Raw genomic sequence first — 20870 nt, forward strand, 5'->3', positions numbered from 1 at the left:
ACCTAGAAGCCATGCAGATGCAGTGATTTGCTAGTTTTGAGGGAAGGGGTCAGGGCATTCCACACCTGAGTGGCAGTGCTGTGGAAGGTGAATTTACCCATATTTGTTTTTATGTGGGTGGCACCAGATCATTATTCACGCTCCCTCTAGTCTTGTGGCTGTGAGGGAGTTGCTCACCTGGTCAAGTACTGATGGCATGGAGGGCAGCAGATGTGACTTATGCCTTGGAATGGTTGCTTCCACACAGTGGAATCACGAAGATGCCAGTTAATTGCCACGTGGGTGGAGCTTCATTTCCATCCACCAGCTGTTTAATTAAAAACCAGGAAGAGACTCCTGCCGCTCGCGGCAACTGGCATCTTCGTGACTCCACTGTGTGGATGCACTCAATGTGTTCTGACGGCAGCATTTAATTTCATTGGCCATCAATCGTGACCGTCCAATCAGCAAGAGTGGGAGGCGGGGCTTATAGTTGGAGGGGCCGGGTCTAAGAGTGGGAGGCAGGTTCAATGGAATTTTGAATTTTAGAGCGGCAGCCATATTGCATCACCCTGCTCTAGCTTCCAAAACTGCTCTCTGCCCCTACTGAATTCTTCTCTGCTCCAGTCCTGCTGAATATGCACCAATTCCTGCAAAGTACTAGCCTGGTTAATAAACCAGACCGAATCAGCCGTTGGCAAAAAAAATTGCCTACCAGCGGATTACGGTCTGGCGAGGCTCAGTAGCACGCCTCTTTCCTACAACCGAGAACAGGTCGGGCCAATCGGGACACGGTATGCAATATGGGCGGGCTTTGGTACAGTGACGTTCAATGCTTGAGACCTTTTGACTGACAGTAGCTCTGACCAATTGCGTCAAAGAGACATTGTATGAACCCGCCCCCCGGGAAATGAAATCCAAGTGGAGCCAGCCCAGACTAATATACCGCGACTAATATACCAGACAGTGTGTCTGGCTTATTAGCCAGGCTAGCAAAGTACTGCTCTCATAAGGTACAACTTTTACATTTATATGTTAACCTTTGATTAACTAAAATTAAGAAGTGCTAATTTCATTTTGCTAATGTTAGCTACTGTAGGCATTTAACATTGGTTGTAATCATAGCATTTAAGCTGCCCTGAGAGCAGCATTAAAAAGCTGCCTTCAGAGCAGCAAATTAACATGGTTGTATCTTGTATGTATAGCATTTTAGCTGCCCTGGGAGCAGCATTCCAAAGCTGCCCCCAGAGCAGCAAATTAACATGGTTGTATGTAGGCCTATAGCATTTAAGCTGCCCTGAGAGCAGCATTCAAAAGCTGCCCTCAGAGCAGCAATTTAACATTGGTGTATGTATAGCATTTAAGCTGAGCGAATGGGGATAATCAAAAATTCTGTATTTTATTATAAATTATTGGTAGGCTTACAGTTAAACTGCTTGGAAATAATCACAGAGGTACATGTGTACATTAGGAACAGTAACATGTAGTTGGTATGAGATAACAATTCGTTTAGTTTTTTTTATTAAAATGTTTTTTGCATTGGAGCGGATGGGGACTCTGGAATATTTCAGTATTTTATTATAAATTATTGGTACAGTTAAACAGCTTGTACATTTTCACATATGTGCATGTGTACATTAGGAACAATAACATGTAGTTGGTATGTGATAACAATTTGTTTGGATTTTTTTATTATCATGTTATATTTGCATCGCCAGCCGATTGAGGAGTTTACCGCCCCCTGCTGGCGAGGCGCCCAACCTGTAGGACTCACGGTATGACACACACACACACACACACACACACACACACACACACACACACACACACACACACACACACACACACACACACACACACACACACACACACACACACACAATCTGTGCATTTGTAGGACAGGTAGATAGATACAGAAGCAGAAGAAAAACTCAAATGTTAATTTTTTTACTATTATTAAAAAACAATCAAAGATTTCAATTCTTTTAGATTTTTAAAGGGGAATGAAACACTAGGCTGATTTTGTAGTTTGTTTTCCACTGGCGTGCTGCATCACACTGACCTTGTAATTTGTTATTGTTATAGTAGGCTAGAGTGATGTAAACAACACAGCTTGCAGCTAATCAAAAATAACTAGATAAAGTGCCCCTCGGGGCACAGGTCTCCACCAGGGCAGGTCAGGTTGTGGCCTCCTGGTGGTGCTATAATAGGCCAATGTGAAAAGGGTGCCATTTGTTCGTACACCATTGATGGCAATTGGATGATTTGAGGCATTTTGTTCCAAAAAATTGTTTTGCAAAAATCCACCTGTTGGTAGTGCTATAACAGGCCAATGTGAAAAGGGTGGGATATATTCCTCAGCCTAGTAGGAAAGTCTGTAAAAGACTTCACGTAAATTGCACGATGTGATTTGAGGCTTTTTGTTTCAAAAAGGCCAATCTTGCAAACTTTGAAAGCAAATGTTAGCCAATTAGGATGGAATATGAGATATCGGACAGATCCATCTTGAACACATGACTATAGAGATAGTGTGTAACGATTTGCGGGATTTTTGGACAGAATCTGGAGGAGTAATATTAAAAAAAAATGACGGACACACGGACGGACAGACACACGGAGGGACGGACGGACGGACGGACGGACGGAGTGCAAAACATACTCTCTCCCCAAGCCTTCGGCCTGGTGGAGACAATAATGTCTGTTAGATTGTAGGTGTGTCCTACTGTCTATCATGCCTGTACATTGGCATGCCCTTGGCTCTCTGGACACACCTATGAAATCTAACACACTCATTATCAATTTGTTTGGTGCAGCTGTGCTGTTTTTCTAGTCTGCCATGTTTTTAATCTGCTAACCTTAAACTGGAAAACAAACTGCAATATCAGCCTGGGGTTTCATGTCCCTGGTGCCCCTAGTCCCTAGTACACATACACCTACTGTATGTGTACTAGTTTTTTTTGCCACCTGGTTATTATTCTTATTCCTTGAAGTTTGCATTTTAAGATTCTGCCAGGTAACAGCTATCATTTTAACCCTTTATTACACATATCCTGAACCCAAACCAGACAAAATAGAATAGAGCACAACTTTTGAAGGAAACAACCTACAGAGACAAATCCAAGCACATCTTGTAACTATTACAGCAAGGACACACACACACACACACACACACACACACACACACACACACACACACACACACACACACACACACACACACACACACACAGAACACATCTCTCACAGAACAACCTGCTGGATCCCAACCAGTCAGGATTCAAGAAGGCACACTCCACGGAAACTGCACTCCTCGCAGTCACAGAAGCACTACATGCTGCCCAGGCTGCTTCCCACTCTGCAGTCCTGATTCTCCTAGACCTATCGGCGGCATTTGACACAGTGAACCACCAGCTGCTCCTAGGCACCCTAGCTGATCTAGGCATCGGCGGGACGGCGCTGAAGTGGTTCTCCTCCTACCTCTCTGACCGGACTTACCAGGTTTCTTGGAAAGGTTTGCTATCATTCCCCCGCACCCTCCAAACTGGGGTCCCACAGGGATCTGTACTTGGTCCCCTCCTCTTCTCACTGTACACTAAATCCCTTGGCACCATCATCTCTGCTCACAATATATCCTATCACTGCTATGCCGATGACACACAACTGTTTCTATCCTTCCCCCCCTCTGCCACCCAGGTAGAAGAACGCATCACTGCATGCCTGGCTGACATCTCACAGTGGATGTCTTCCAACCACCTCAAGCTGAACCCAGACAAGACTGAGCTTCTGTTCTTCCCAGCTAAGTCCTGCCCTATGCGGGAGCTAACTATCTCCGTAGACAACGCCCTGGTAAAGTCTGTCCCGACAGCCAGGAACCTTGGTGTTGTCCTGGACAGTCAGCTCTCGTTCAAAACACACATCACAGCTGTCACTAGATCCTGTAGGTTTACACTCTACAACATACGACGAATTAGACCGTTCCTCACCCAGGAGTCAGCCCAGCTCCTAATCCAGACAACAGTCTTGTCAAAACTTGACTATTGTAACTCCCTCCTTACTGGCCTACCGGCATGTGCACTTAAGCCCCTCCAAATGATCCAAAATGCCGCAGCCCGCTTGGTCTTCAACCAGCCAAAATTCTCACATGTCACCCCCCTTCTCCGCTCCCTCCATTGGCTCCCGGTCGCTGCCCGCACAGAATACAAAACTCTGATGCTGGCATTCAAAGCAACCAAAGGCATGGCCCCCCCATATCTCACAAGTATGATCGTACCCTACAAACCCTCCCGCGCACTCAGATCAGCCAACGCAGGGAAGCTGGAGGTACCTTCACTAAAAACGCCGGGACAACGCTCCACATGTCCCAAACTCTTCTCCCTTCTGGCTCCAAAACTATGGAATGCACTTCCCATCACAGTCAGAACTGCAGCCTCACTCCCAATCTTCCGCCGTAGTCTGAAAACCCACCTCTTCAGACTCCACCATGGCCCGTAGCACTTGCCCTAGCCTAGCCCCTTAGATAGCACATTATGTAGACTTAGATAGTATTTTAAACAGACTTATAGCTTGTTACGTAGACAGCTCTAGAATTGCACTTTATGTAGTCATAGCACTTTATAGTACACATGTATAATATATTATATAGTATAGTATGTATAGTTTACATAGATACTCCACTGTTACGTTCTTAGTCTAGGCATGATTCATGATAACTACTTTTTATATATGTGATGTATGCCATGCTTTTGTTATTGCTTAATGTAAGTCGCTCTGGATTAAGAGCGTCTGCTAAATGCCTAAATTGCACACACACACACACACACACACACACACACACGCACACACACAATCTGTGCATTTACCAGCTAGGCTGAAAAAAATGTCCCATGGGGTGAGCACCCCCTATTGGTACTCTACACATCAAACTCTAAACATAGTCCCATCAAACTCTAAACATAGTCCCATAGGGACAAAGCTGTTCCTTGGAGTGGTTGCACCACTCAAAAATGGCAAAAAGCTTTAGGGGTAAAGCTAAGGTGGTGGACAAGATAGGGCCTATAAGGCTTCCCATTCGGGCCCACTGACCATTAAACTGTTGCCGCCCAGCCTGATACGAGGAATGACCAATAGACCCTGCAGCTGACCTTATAGGGTTCTGCTGGGCACATATCGTTGTAGCAGGTCAGTGAAGGGTCCTGGTCTTGGACATTGGTATTCGACCAAAGTATTCAACCCCAGTACTTGAGTCAAAGTATAGATCCTGGTGAAACATTACCCAACTACAAATGAAAGTTGCTCAGTCAAATTTGTTTCCAGTTAAAGTATTGGAGTAGGTGCTTTTAAAATTACAAAAGTAGCCTACATTTTCTTTTTAATATCAAATTCACTTTCCAAAACTTTTTCAGAAATTTAAATAAAATAAAAATAATTCTGAAAATAGTAGCTCTACAAGCCTAACTGTGTTGTGTTGTGTTGTGTTGATCTTCCATTTTCTCATTTTAAAAAATAGTGTTGAAATGTCCCTGAGCAAGACACTGGAATGAACATCCCTTCTGTTAATGTAGGGGTTGAAGGTATACAGTTAAAATCTACATGACACAATCTCTAACATTGCTCTGTTTTAGCATTGCCTGGGTGACCTTTTGGTCATGTCATAGCCAGGTGAACATTTTAAAACATAAAAGTAAAGGTGAAGCATATGTATGTATGTATGTATGTATGTATGTATGTATGTATGTATGTATGTATGTATGTATGTATGTATGTATGTATGTATGTATGTATGTATGTATGTATGTATGTATGTATGTATGTATGTACAGTATATGTATGTATGTAGTCAAATATGGTCTGAAGAATCAATAGAGAATTCTGGAAATTTGAGTCTGGAAAAGTATGGAATTTTTAATACCCTGTAAAAAGGCTACACTATCGAGTAGGTCCCAATGTATTTAATAGATCATGCATTTCTTGTATGGGCTATTAACTCTATTTTATTTCCATTTCCATTCCTTGTAAATGCCTGGAAATAAAATGGCTTTATGACCCCAGTGACTTTAAGTGGGCTGGTTAATACAGTATCTGGATTTTTGCACAGTCCACATTTATTTAATCTTATACCCAATAACAAAGTTATTGACATTGCAATCTGCCATTTGCTGATAAGCCTCCCCCTCACACATCCTTCCCCCTTTTACAGACTTCCTCATTAGGACAAAAAACGCAAACACAGACTCATCAACTACATAACCGCTCAGAAGAGTACTCCTTGAAGATGAAATGCAAACCGTGGGGGACCTAAATTATATTCACTCAAAGAACACCAAGCAATCTAGCACTATGTGGTGGGCATACTGCTAGAGCCAAGCCCCTTTCTTACCCCATGCCACCCTTTGTCTCTCCCGTTACCCTCTCCATTACCCCCCCCCCCCCCCCCCCCCCCCACACACACACACACTCCCTCTCTCTCCAGTCTCCTCATTTCTTTACTCCTGATCCTTCCCTACCCAGAATGCAATGCAGGCTGAGCATGGCTGAGCGGAGCTATAAAAAGGCTCCGGATGGGGGAGGGAGGGCCAATGTGCAGCAGCAACTGCTCAGACGCACTGAGATCCAGAGGGAACGACAGCCCCCCTGTGCTGGGATCTAGAGCCACAACGCGTAAGAGAGGTCAGTACAGAGGACAAAGCCTCCATAGAGGAGGATCAGGCAGGAAATGGCAGCGGCAAGGTCTAATTGGGAATGACAAATAAGCAGATCTGAGGGAGAGGGAGAGAGAGAGAGAGAGAGAGAGAGAGCTTGAGAAAGTGGGTAGGGCTGTTTGACAGGATGGGTGAGAGGAGAGACAGCGAGGGGAGAGACTGGCGGGATGTAGTGTAGTGAAGTGAGTGGCACCTGTTCATCCGTTGAGATTCCACCCCACCTGATCGTGCTGCACTCTACCCACTCCATCTGTCATCTGACGGATGATCAGCTTGTCTGATGCAAAGCGTTGATGGAGCCGTTTTGGAATGGTTGGTAGACATTGTTTCACTGAATGGACATTTTGCCAACAGTGTTTAGATGCTGGCACAGGCTAAGCTTGAGCAAGTCGCTATGGAAGGAAGAATGTGATTCAGAGTGCCATCCACAGAGACTAGAAGAGGTGAATTGGAATTAGCCTGAGCACTGTAAAGTCACGTGAATTAGCTCTGAGATTGTACAAATGTCCCCTTACATGGTAAAATGTGTACACTCTCTGAACATTGTGCAGTGTAAGGTTGAGTAAGTGAAACTGAGGAAGGAATAATGCCATTCAGAGTGTGAGCGAAGTGAGTGCCCTCGTATGCTTTTGAATTTGAATGCATACGTAATAGGATATTATAATCATGTTTGCTCTCACAACAGTGATTTCTGTTCAAGCATAAACCTCATGCCTGTTCCTTGCCTTGCACCATCCAGTATTATTTTCAGCAAGGATGTGAGTGACGTTTAATTCCAGTGGCGTTTTAAAATGTCAGTGTGCACTCATAAACAGGTTTGCTTCTGCCTTTTGACTCATGCATGTCGATGGTGCATTGTGCCCTCTCCAAGCCTTTCTAAGCTCAGAGCCCACACACACGCACGCATGCATGCACGCACGCACGCACACTCAACACTCATTATGAACTGCCACACATTTGATTCAATAATAATACATTCCCTGCTAAACAGTGCATCTCTTACACAGCAATCCCTCACTCTCCTGACGTCAAAGAGGTCTCCTGTTCTCCCTTAAAGAGACAGTACACATATTAGGCAAAGGCACGAAAGGCACTGGGTGCAGTGCCCTATGGTAGTTACTAGTTAATGAGCGGTGAGATACTGTCATAGGCGGCAGTGAATTAAAATATGTGGTTTTGTGGGCGATGAGGCATATAGGCCTCAGAGTGCAAGACCGGCCCATCCTGGAGCACTTTTCGAGCATGGTTGATAGGTTATCCCGGAACAGCTGCAGACTGACAGTCTTTTTATAGCTAGACTGCACATTTAACAGGAGTAATAACATGGGAGAGGGTGCTCGGGTGGCACAGGGGGTAAAGTTCCTGCCCTCCACTACAGAGACTAGGGGTCTGAATCCTCCGGCTTGGCCGGACGACCATACGAGCACAAAGGGCTATATGCACACAGAATAACTCTTCCTACTTCCAGGCCGCTTCCCTATCACAGGTGTTAGCAATGATACTAAGTTAGGCTCTGTTCCATTTAGTGTGCAGTGGTTCTCAAACTTTTTTAATTTCAAGGACCTCCATAACTATGAAGTGTACAAATGGAACCAAATGGACCCGTATGGTTTACAGACCCGTACGGGCCATTTGGAACCCACACAAGGACACTTTGAGACTTACTGGTGTAGCAGTGTTTCCAGTTTGCCAACATGCACAATAGCAGCACCCTGACTCTGTTTGACCAGAATGGAACAGAGCCTTCATTAGTATCATCATCAGTAACACCTGTGAAGGAAGTAGGGAAGGGGCCCAAGTACAGCAGCCAATGGAACTCCTACAGGTTGGTGTAAAGGTTGGTGTAAAGGGTGATTCGTGGATACTATTGCGCTGCATGGTGACGTGCCCCCTCACAACACGTCCTGCTGCAAAGTGTTCTGAGCTTCTAGATCTGCTATTTATGGTGTGCAACATGGCACACAACCAAGTATAAATCAGGGTATAGCAGTGACAAGGCAACGGACTAGAATACATGGGGAATCAGGATTTGGCATAATAATGACTTTGGAGGAGAAATATGTTAAATGTCAAAAGTGTACATACTGTAGGAGAGGGGGGAATAATAGGGAACTCCAATGCAAAAAATGTGTATTCATTAATATTTTGGTTCAATATAGAGTTTCAAAGCATGTGAGCCAATAGATTTGTTTGCAGAGTTGCCATTGGCACTAAAACCCAATATCTTTGATATTGTACAACTATAAGCAGTGCTGTTCACATTATCAGAGTACTTGGAGGCCATTCTGGACAAGAGCCATGTGGGACTCCATATTTGGGACGGCTGACCCTTCTGTGCCGGAATTTGTGGGGGATCGCCAGTACCCCTTCAGGGCAGTGATGTCATATGGAATGACGTCTGTTATCTCCATATGTGGGCATAAAGACACGGACAGATTCCTGGAATTTATAGCTTGATGGATAAGGAAAGCCTTTCTGGCATGCTCCAGAGAAACCACTTCAAATTTCTGTGTGGAATTCAAAACTTTTAGTAATTCACACAGTTGTACAACATAATTACGCATACTTAGGCCTACTACTACACAGGACACATTCATAATGTACATTAAACATGCAGATTGTTATTTAATGCCTCCAACTTACATGATGTGACAGTTGAAAACGTCCTGTTAGTAATAGTAAGCCCAGCTGCTGGGTATACACCCCGTAAGGGACAGAACACGTAAGGAAGCAGAAGACCGTAAATGTGGCTCTATAATTGGCCAGGGTGGCATTCCCAAAGAGGCTCGGTGCTGACACAGTCCTCCTAGTGACATTTACAAAGACCACGTGGTTAACAAACGGCCCCTTTCAAAAGAAATCAGCCACCTGAGAAGCAACAAAATGATGCCACATGGCTGATGGTGAATGAACAGGGCACGAGGAGAATGATGCAGTAGTTTAGTCCGTAGGAAGGAATTGCGACTTTGACATAAACTGCCTCTATCGATTGTTTCTTTGTGATAATCCTTAGTGATTCCATTTTTGATTAATCAAATAGTAATTGTGGCACATTTTGATTCATTTAAATGCAAACATAATTTAATGTTTATAATCAACTACATGTATTAATTTGATTAACCATCCCTATTTTATCCCAACGGTGTCACACAACATAGGGAAAATACAAATAGCCTATAGCCTAAGCTCACAACAAATTGTATTGTGATGCATTGTGAGCTTATATGCCATTTTTACTATTAAAAAAATCAATTATTTTATTGAACATTATTCAAATCCTTATCGATTAACTCTATTATTTCTGAGTGGTGCTAATAGACAGCTATGTGTGTCCCTGCCTGCCCTGTCCTGGCTGTGTCGGTCTGTCTGTCCATCCGAGCACGGATAGCGTTTGTTGAGTTTGTTGTGTCACTGTCACCGCAGCCTAACACACACACACACACACACACACACACACACACACACACACACACACACACACACACACACACACACACACACACACACACACAGAGGCCAGGGAAGTACAGTACAGTACAGTACAGTACAGTACAGTACAGTACAGTACAGTACAGTACAGTACAGTACAGTACAGTACAGTACAGTACAGTACAGTACAGTACAGTACAGTACAGTACAGTACTACAGCACAAGTACAGTATACCATAGCACCACTCAGTTCAGACTGATTTTGATTAACTGTTGCACCGCTACAGTACGTAATACAGTTCATGACCACATGGTCAGGGCCTCTGGGTCTGGGAACACACATCTTCTTGACACTTGATCTCTTAGAGCACATTAGTGGTACATTAGTAGCTTGTGGATGATTTGAATGATGTTGCATACCATTCACATATCCCTCATGTATAGTTGAGCTACAGTATAAGGCTAAGCCACCTTTCTAACACTCCCTCTATTCAATGGATGGAATATCCTTTATCACTACAGGTATGTGCACCATTGTGTTAGCACTGTAGATATGTGCCAGTGAACAAACAGGCATGTAGTCACTTGCCCAAATTAAATACGCTATGTTTGACATCTGAGCATTAGCAGAACTTGATCCTGCTGTGCTGTAGCTGTTGGGGTTAAGGAAGAACGGGGCCAAACACTCAAAGGGCTCTTTTCTTTAGTCTATTCTATAACTATATAAATATATTGTTTTATTAAGTAAGTTGATGACAGGGTCCACACCACAACTAAATCAGCTATATATAACTGGGATGGTAGTGGCTCAGGAGATACAGCGATCGCTTGGAAAGTTGGGATGATGGTTGCTAGTTCAATTCCCGGCCAGCAAGACACCTAACCCCTTAACTGCTCCCTATGAGCAGGTTGGTGCCCTGCATGGTTTCCTCCACCTTCAGTGTGTGAATGGGTGAAAGTAATGCACATGGTAAAGCCTGTTAGATCAAAGGTGCTGTATACATGCACCATTTAACAACATCAGTGTTGATGCTCACATAATAATTATCATTACTAGTCCATACCCATTCAGATTCAGCATTACGCGGAAGCAGGGATTGAACTCGGGGCTCCCACTCGCCAGACCAACTCGCAACCTACCGTGCAAATAGGGCTGAGCCCGATTGGCAGGGCTGTTGCGGGCTGGGTCTTGGCTGGGGGCTACATGTACATACATTGCATTTTTCTTTGCTGATGCGTTGCCTGTAGCAACTACTGTATCACCATGCAGGTGAATGATTTTCCAGCCAATCACAGCGCAGAATGATACACCTTTCAGCCAATCACGGCGGAGAATGACACACCTTCCAGCCAATAACAGCGTGCAATATCTGAGGACGCATTTCATCCACACATTTCGTCCTCACATTTTGAGGATGCAATCTCTAGAATTATTAGTTAAAGATAGCTATAGTCTTAGACCAGGTGACCCATGGATCACTGGTCGTCCGTAAAGGTATTGCATGTGGTCCCTGACCATGCATTTAGTCATGTAGGATTCTTTTCCCTTTTCTTTCCACTAGTTGAGAAAATGTGAACTGAATGACCTGGTGACCTGGTGACCTATGATGACCGTCCATGTCGTCATTTACTGACAAGACTGAGGTCAAGAAATTCAATAGAAAAAGGGAGTTTATAGAATCTCAAGAGGGGTGAAGTGCACCAGATTGTCTGGTTGAGTCATTATTATTATTAGGAAATTATTGGTTGAGAAACAGTGGGATGTATTTCACACATAGCAACTAGCAAATAGCCCATATTCCCACCCACCCATTCTAAGTCAGGGTGGTGGTCCCTCGTTCACAATCAGTTGAAAACCCCTGTCTTAGATGGTTTGTGTGGCCAGACGTCATGTTCTTTTAAGTGATGAACCACATGTCCCTTTCTCACTGGAGATCATGTTAGGACACTCAACCCACAGACTGATTTATACTTTGTCGTATGATGGATCCTGTTAGGACACTCAACCCACAGCATGATTTATACTTCATCGTATGATGGCGCCACACGTCCAAAATAGCCGAACTACAGGGTCACATCACCCCGCAGGTGTGAGCTTGTCAAGTAACCAGTTGTAACCAGTTGTCAAGTAACCAGAGAAAGTAACTTTCTCTCTGACCAACAATCTTGTTCCATAAAAGTCAGGACCAGATGGCAGCCTGGACTGGACTGGTTACATGATTGTGTACATGCACGTTGTGTATTATCAATGCACACACGCCACAGAGTGCTTATAGAATTTGACTTTGTTAGCCGCTATATTCAACCTAATATCTCGTAGATTCAATGGCAATGCATGTCATTGCTGAGTGGCTTTAAATTTCTTATTCCAATTCCAATTTTGTCTGCCAATTGTTTGTTTTATCATTTCCAGTTTCACTTGTTTATCTTGTATCCTGCATGAGTTCCTCTCCTGTTTGGATAACAATTGTAGTCCGGCATAACCAGAGTAATATACTGCCATCTGTTACTGAAAAAATGAAAAAGAAAACACTCTCTATAGCAATGATGGCTCTCGGAAAATAGCTATTTAATGCTTATTTTAACAAAACAATATCACTTACACACCCTTAAAGTTCAATTATATATACATATTTGCCTGTCAAATATGTGATTAAAGAAGCATTCTCTCAGACAGTCACACTTCAACTGAACTGCAGTCAGCTGATGCGTGCACACAACTGCTTGAGCCTGGGTATCTGTTTACACATGCCATTCAAACTGATACTGTTGGCATCCTGCCCTCACTCTACATGTGCCAAAACAGAGTAGCAGAGCCAACAAGCAACTCCTCTTATTCGGATATATACATAGATATTACTATCAGTGCCAACCTATAGTTTCATTCAGGTGCCCAGCAGGTTATTATAGCATAATTCTGTTTTGGCCATTTTTATGCAGTATTTCTCAGAGTGCCGGGAAACCAAAGGCAGAGAGAAGCCTGAGATGAAAAGAACATATTTTAAACACCTCGTAAATCCCATGAAACATACCACAATTAATCAGAAATGTCCACACATTTTCCACAGATTTTGTAATTTAAGCTTACCCAACCAATACATGCATATGGGATTTATAGGAATTATGGCACAATCAACCTCAATTAAGAGGTCTAAGCAATAGCTAAATCAGAATAGCTTTTTATTGAAGTAATAAGTATGGTAAGTTTGTTGTTTTTCAAAGTTAAAGCTTGAGCTTTACTTCATTGGGTGCCGAAAATAGCTGATCTACAATCTCATTGGGTGCCAACAATAACTGTTCTACAATCTCGCGTGAGCTAGATAGATTTGTAGCATGTGATAACGCTTTACAATGAATTATATTGCAATTTGTTCCAGTGTTGATATTAGTTTGAAATCTGTAGACATGCAGAGAACATGCCGAGAAGGCGAGAACAGCACTTAATAAGAATAATAAATGAATAATCCAATAACTATAGTGTCACATGAACCCCCTAATAATAAGAGTTCATATTTGTTGAAAGCGGATTTTTTTAGTCTTGTGAATGATTGGTTTGTTATCATGATACAAAAAAGTGCAATACATTTGTATAGCAACAGATGCAACCAATTTAGCTTAGGGTAGAACTACCATAGATATATATAAACACTAGATAGCTCACCCGCGCTGTTGGCCAATGGAGAGCGACGTCGTTACGTGGCGGCCATCTTACCTCGGGACACATAACATTGTGTCTATGGGGCAGGTACTCTTAAATGACCATAACTTGCTCAATTTTCAACCGATTTTCAAACGGGTTGGTTTGTTATAAACGTCAGAGACGTCCGCATACTTATATGCTTTTATACGACGTTCATATAAAAAACATAAATTAAGCAGATAAGCGTCCTGAATCATAGCCACGTTGACAACGTTTGTAATAAACCAACCCGTTTGTAAATCCGTCAAGATTTGAGCGAGTTATGACTGTTTCTGTTTGAGCTGCCATTGAACATACTGTACTGTATCCCCGAAGTAAGATGGCTGCCGGGTGAACGACGTCAGAAACTCCGCCTTGAGCCATCTAGTGTTTATATATATCTATGAGAACTACTGTAAGTCCATGATTAGTGTGCACCGGTAATACCCAGTTACTATAATGGTTTGCTCCCATGAAAAGATGTGGTGCTGTTGATTGACTTTTTTTCCCTCTCCTTGTCTCATCTTACCCTCAGTTGAAAGGAAACCGACATCAGAATGGCAGGTACGGTATAACATTGTGCATGTTTACAAATTTACTTTCAAGTCAAATCTGCACACCATCACACTGCCGTATACTGCCATCTATTGGTGACTTTTCAGAAGACCATTGATGTTTATCGTCCAACTTTAATATTGAGTATTATGCTCTTTAAGGTCACTTGCAAAGTATCAATAAGATGTTCATGTCACAAATGCACTTTTGCTCAATAGAAAAATATTTATAAGACAATGTAATGTTATTTATCTAGCAACATAACAATAGGGCTGGCAACGGTTGCCATAGTAATACTATGTTTGTGATTGCAGGACAAACGTGCAATAGTGCAGTCTGTGTCCTTGACATAAAAGCATGGGAAATGGATGCTCTACTACAGACATATCCATTTGCTTAGCAGCAGATACATATGTTCACTCCAACTCTCAACATGGTCTGTAGTCGAAATATTTGGACACAAAACTAGGCATTCACTATACATCCGATCTGTTTTTCAAGCAAAAGCTAATGTTGACTTGGAACTGTATATAATTCCTGAATTCTCTGTTCATTTCAGACAAACTCAAGGACGCCAAGATCATCTTTGTTGTAGGTGAGTATTTAGCTTTTTCACAATAAATAGTGAAACACAGTTTTAAGAGATGCCATCATCACTGATCAGCCTCACCTTCAGCTTACTTACATTTCACAGCTGACGATCTATGCAAAGCCATTGGGACCACAATTCTCCATGCATCTTAATTTGATTCATGTATATGTAGATCATACCAGTATACATGATCAGCAGAATGGTGCAACGACATAAATGTATAATATTCATGATTATAATATAGAAGGAGGTGGTGGCTATAGTCAGGGAACATATGTATCTAAAGTCCAATTTGAATGTTTGGGGAATGTGGGACCATGATTTTAGGTCAGCTTTAAACTTTAGTGGGGAAGTTAAAACTTTCAGGGCTGTTGGCTGCATACCACTGTATCGTGGGTGGCTGCGTAGTAGAATGCATTCATACGTGCATAAGTGACTTGAACTTGGGGGAACGAGGTCAGAGGAACTCTTTCTGGTGGAGTTATTATGAGCATCTCTCAAGTACTTGGGACAATCTTTCGAAGTAAACTAAACAAAACTAAATAAAACAAAACAAAAAGGTTGGGCAGAGGTGGCAGTAATTTGTTACTGTATTAAATTAATTTAGAATAAATTGTACTGTACGAGTTGAGTTGTTTTAATCCAGCACACTTCACTTTTACTCATGTATATTTGAAGAAAGAACACTACTTTTACTCCTTTTTATTTGGGCCAAATGCAAAGGATCAAATGGTTTTTTTAAAGAAACATTTACGTTTCAGATCCCACAACTCAGAAAGATGAGTAGTCTTTTCACTAAATACTTTCTTACTCTTACTCTTATTTGAATGATTACATTTTAATTTAAAGCATCAATACTTTGTTGTTTTTTTGCTACTCTATACCCATCTCTTACGTTGTAGGCGATTCCCATAGAACATTCAGTACATGCCCCAGGAGTCAGGACCGAGTCCGACCCCCATAGCAGGTTGATTAGATCTATAGCCTTCATTGATAAAGAACATTAAAGAATCCTTTTGTCCGTTTCAGGTGGACCTGGCTCTGGGAAGGGCACCCAGTGTGAGAAGGTGGTGGCCAAGTATGGCTACACCCACCTGTCCTCTGGGGATCTGCTGCGTTTGGAGGTGTCTTCTGGCTCGGAGAGAGGCAAGAATCTCCAGGCCATCATGCAGAAGGGAGAGCTCGTACCTCTGGTAAAACCACTGGAACATGTGACAGCAATCTGTGTTAAATATTACATTCTAAACCTGTGCACACACATCATTCCTACAATGAACACAGATCAGTATAGCAACTAGCATGGATCACACTACCCTAGAGTGTAGTACGGAATTCACCGTCTTAGAAAAGCTCACCGGGCTTTCCCTTGTTTATCATGTTCTACAGGAAATACATTTGCACAAAAGGTCATTTATAAAGGAGATGCTAAACACGTATTCATTACAGCAAATGACACTGTAATGAATACGTGTTTAGTATGTGCATGTTTCAAAACTTTTCTTAACCACATACAGTAAGCCTAATTTTATACTTTTCCGTACAACGGTGCTGCATGAAATCGGCCAACCTATAACAAGATCTCAATGCATCGCACATGTGATGCATAGTGAGTGCTATTTTTGAAAATAAAATAATTTGAAATGTTTTGGATATTCTTTTTTTCTTTGCCCATGAAGACATCCGCAAAATAGGGACAGCAGATTGCAAGTGGTTACGTTATGTTTGCTATCAGTATTTCCAATTTGTTTTCGGTGGAATAATGCGGCTCTGCTTTTAGGACACAGTCTTGGACATGATCAAGGAAGCCATGATTGCCAAGGCCGACACGTCCAAGGGCTACCTCATCGATGGCTACCCACGTGAGGTGGTGCAAGGCGAGGAGTTCGAGAAGAAGGTAGGAAACAGAACACCCTGGCCCAATGCGGAGGGCCTGGCCCATTGGGGGACACCCTGAGGACACCCTGGCCCAATGGGGAGGGGCATTGGGCATAATTGGATCAAAGTCATGAGTCACAAAAAAAGATTAAATCCTATTATATCCATATCTTTGGTTAAGAAAAAAACAAAACAGTCCAATTCACTCTTTCTTATTCTCTTTATTCTGGATTTCTACAAAAACAAAAAGTTCTTTATTATAATAATCCTTCCCATATTCTCATGTAGCCTGAGCCAGATGATGAGAGATCTCTGCCTACTCCACCTGCTGGGCACATCTAAATTCAACATAGGTTTCAGGGATAGGAATAGCAGAGAAAACCAGCGGTAACAAACGCATGCCAATACCACCCAATATATGAACGACTGCATGGGCTAATCTTTTGTATTGGTTCTGAAATGGTGACATCTAAATTCATTGAATTTATTATTATTATTTACATTGGCAAATATCTCAGCGGGTGCTACCGACGCGTTTCACCGGTTTACTGGTGCCTTCTTCAGCAGCCATTATTTAAATATTTCGCAGGCCTTTCAACATAGTAGTCTTCTTTCACTTTTGCCCTGCTATTTGGTGCCCCCCCAAGGTTGTCGCCCAGTGCTGCAGCAATTTAAAGAACTGTAATTTCATTAAGCCAGCACTGTTTGAATCTCTCTCTCTCTCTCTCTCTCTCTCTCTCTCTCTCTCTCTCTCTCTCTCTCTCTGCCTGCGGTTTCCTGTCCCTCTAAATTCTAAAATCTGATTCTGAAGCACACAATGCACAAAAAAAGAAAGAAAAAGATTGAAGTTCGGAAGTCGCATATCATCTTTCATTTGACAACATGACCTTTGACATGCCCAGAAGAGCTGGACAGCTGTTTGTGTTTGAAGCGGGGGAGGTTGTTCTGCTTGGCACCACTTTATTATTATTCTTGGTATAACACACATCAAACTTTTTGAATAAACAATGCATATAACCTAACCTTTATACATTTATGCACAAGAGAGTCTCATAGATTCTGCCTCAGTGGAGTATGGCTATTTATCAGTTTTTATTCAACCTTTTATCTTGTGTAATACCTATGGTGAAAACATAAAACTAAATGTAAAAAAAGAAAGAAAGAATATTCCTTGTTTTTTCACAATTGAATGTTTGCCTACATGCGGCACATTCTATCAGTCCCTGTCAAAATAGTTTGACTAATACATATACAGTACATGGCAATGAATGCCCTCCGCCTTTCAAAACGAATGAAACTGAGCTTCAGCTAGTCTTCCGGGGTTCCTAAGACAATATTAATATACACTAACGATAAGAAAAACATTCTCAATGTATTACACACCCCAAAAAATATCAAGCATTTCACAAGTAATTTATCGCATAAGAAAATATTACACCAAAAACAAAAAATAGCTAAGAACAGCAATAAAACAAGGCAGAGGCAAGGAAGCAACCAGGTGCTCAGGAGGTGTGCAGGTATAGCCTACAAAGTATAAAAATAGTAAAAAGGTGCTCCTGGGATCAATCGGGATAACACATATATAGAAAAAAACGGAGATCCGGGCACACTTAATAGTTAAAAAGGAGGAAAACTTTATTGAACCGACATGTTTCTACAGCAATAAAACAATTTCAAATGAAAATTGTGTTTCTGCCGCAGATTGGCAAACCCTGCCTACTGCTGTACATTGACGCTAAAGCCGAGACCATGGTCAAGAGGCTGATGAAACGCGGTGAGACCAGCGGCCGCGCTGACGACAACGAGGAAACCATCAAGAAGCGTCTGGACCTTTACTACAAAGCCACCGAGCCAGTCATCACCTTCTACGAGAGCCGAGGCATTGTCAGAAAGGTGAGTGTGTAGAGTAGACCAGAGCTGTAACTATCCATTCTCTTCTTAGCGATTACTCTATTACTTATTTTTTCGATTGATCTGATAATCAAGGAGCGATATTTTATACTTTGTCATACAATGGTGTATACTGTATACTAGTCTAAAATACCAAAAATAGCGGATCTACAAGCTTACCGTGTGTTACGGTGCGTTGTGTAACAGTTTTGGACAAACAAGGTTTCTGCCTGGAACCTATGATATAATAGTTTGCCAATAATTCCTAACGAATGTCTCTTTCTTTCTCACTTTAGATCGACTCTGAGCTCCCACCGGATGAGGTCTTCGGCCATGTTGCCAAAGCTATCGATGCTCTGTAGTAAAACAACTTGAATAGATCAACGTTGTCGTTGTTTTCTTCTCAGTGTGGGTTCCACATTACTTGAGGAACAACAGACTACTGCACATTCACCTTGGTTCATTGTGAAAGAACATTAAGGAACACAGGATGCCTTAATTGTGCACACATCCATCCGTCCGCTCAAAACAATAGCTGTCAAATACATTTATATATTTATAATTATTTATACAATTTCTGTGACCTGTGTGTGTGTGTGTGTGTGTGTGTGCGTGTGCGTGCGTGCGTGCGTGATCTGCTAGATAAGTGGTCCTCAACGTTTCTGGATCAGTGCCCACTTGACAATTTGGAAAGTGTTCAGGCCCACCCATCTGACCACTTAACATCTGTGTGTTTTGGCAATTATTTGGGGGCCCACTTGCAATACCCTCGCAGCCCACCAGTTTGAGAACCACTGTCTGTGTCTGTACAAGCTTGCGATGCATTGTGAACACACACACACACACACACACACACACACACACACACACACACACACACACACACACACACACACACACACACACACACACACACACACACACACACACACACACACACAAAGGTACAGTACCTACACTCATACAGGCTTGTTCAGACAATACTGCAGGGTTCTGATCTCAGCTGCTGGTAATTACAGCAGCTGTCAACACCATAGTGACCTTAAGTGTACAATGGCTGCCTGGGGCAGCTTGCACTTTACACAGGCACTCGGTTCCACATCTATACAAAGCTCACACAGTATGTGTGAGAACGTATCAAAACGTATGTACAGTACACTCCTTTATGACTGGTGCCAAACATTGAGCACTGACAGACCACCAAGCATAGCGGCTACATCATTGTTCACCACTTTCAACCTGCAGTCACTGTTTTGGGCATACATGTCAATATATCATAAACTCTGCAAAAATAAATAGCAATTCTACAAGCTTGTAGATCGGCTATATTTTAATGTTTTTGACAGTTTTTGACTAAAACCCTCTCTAGACTTTGTCAAACGGACTTGAGTTGCAACTGTACTCGCTATTTATACACCAAATCTCTTCCATTATCCAATTTTTCTTTCTTTTTTTTAATCTCCACTGACCGGACATTTCATTAATTTGTTTCTATTTCTATCTCTTATATGTAACCATCTACAACCATATGCTGGTACACAATCATTTGCCATCTATTACAAATGTATAGTATGTAACATATCTGTAGAGTGGTACTGTATATGTGAAATATAATCTAATCTAATATAAAGAATTAAATAATAAGAAATGTTTGATTATTATATAATATCTCTGCCGTCGGGAAGAAACCACCAGAAAATTAAGAAAAACTTATATTTTTAAAACAAACAATACTGCCTCTTCAAAGTTGGTATTGTGACTTTAATGTCAATTACTTGCATGAGAGTGGGAGAGGTGGTGGAGTTGGCTGCTTTAGCAGACAGTTTGAGGGCCCAGTGGAGTTAAGAGGTTTTGTTCCGAAGCGCTTTTTACTACTTTTCATTGGTTCAATATTTTTAACCAACACAACACAGATGTAATGGGTGTTCAATAGCACTGAATTATGAAAAAAATTAATCAAAAACCTCAAAAATTGAGTTAGGCCGTTTCCTCCCAACAGCAATTAAATATGGTATAACGGCATTAGTAATTTTCCCCCTTGTCTTATATCAAGAGGAATCAGGGAAAACACCTATTGCAGCAGTGCTGTGTGAAAAATCGTTTAGTGAAGTATTAACTTTTAGTATTAATTGCTGATTGATACTTTGTTTGACAGTATGAGATATGGAGAGAC

General features: G+C 42.0%; 1 protein-coding gene across 1 annotated transcript; it reads left to right on the forward strand.

The window, feature by feature from the left end:
• The first annotated feature begins 6542 nt into the window (after nt 1-6542).
• On the forward strand, nt 6543-19640 carry ak1 (adenylate kinase 1). Its single transcript, XM_079524592.1, has 7 exons — nt 6543-6645; nt 14321-14349; nt 14900-14935; nt 15962-16125; nt 16710-16826; nt 18509-18700; nt 18994-19640. Exons 2-7 carry the CDS (start codon nt 14343-14345, stop codon nt 19057-19059), a joined length of 582 nt encoding a protein of 193 aa, XP_079380718.1. The 5' UTR covers nt 6543-6645; nt 14321-14342; the 3' UTR covers nt 19060-19640.
• Nucleotides 19641-20870: the final 1230 nt, after the last annotated feature.

This window comes from Electrona antarctica (assembly GCF_951216825.1).
Source record: "Electrona antarctica genome assembly, chromosome: 16".
In the NCBI taxonomy this organism is placed as follows: domain Eukaryota; kingdom Metazoa; phylum Chordata; class Actinopteri; order Myctophiformes; family Myctophidae; genus Electrona; species Electrona antarctica.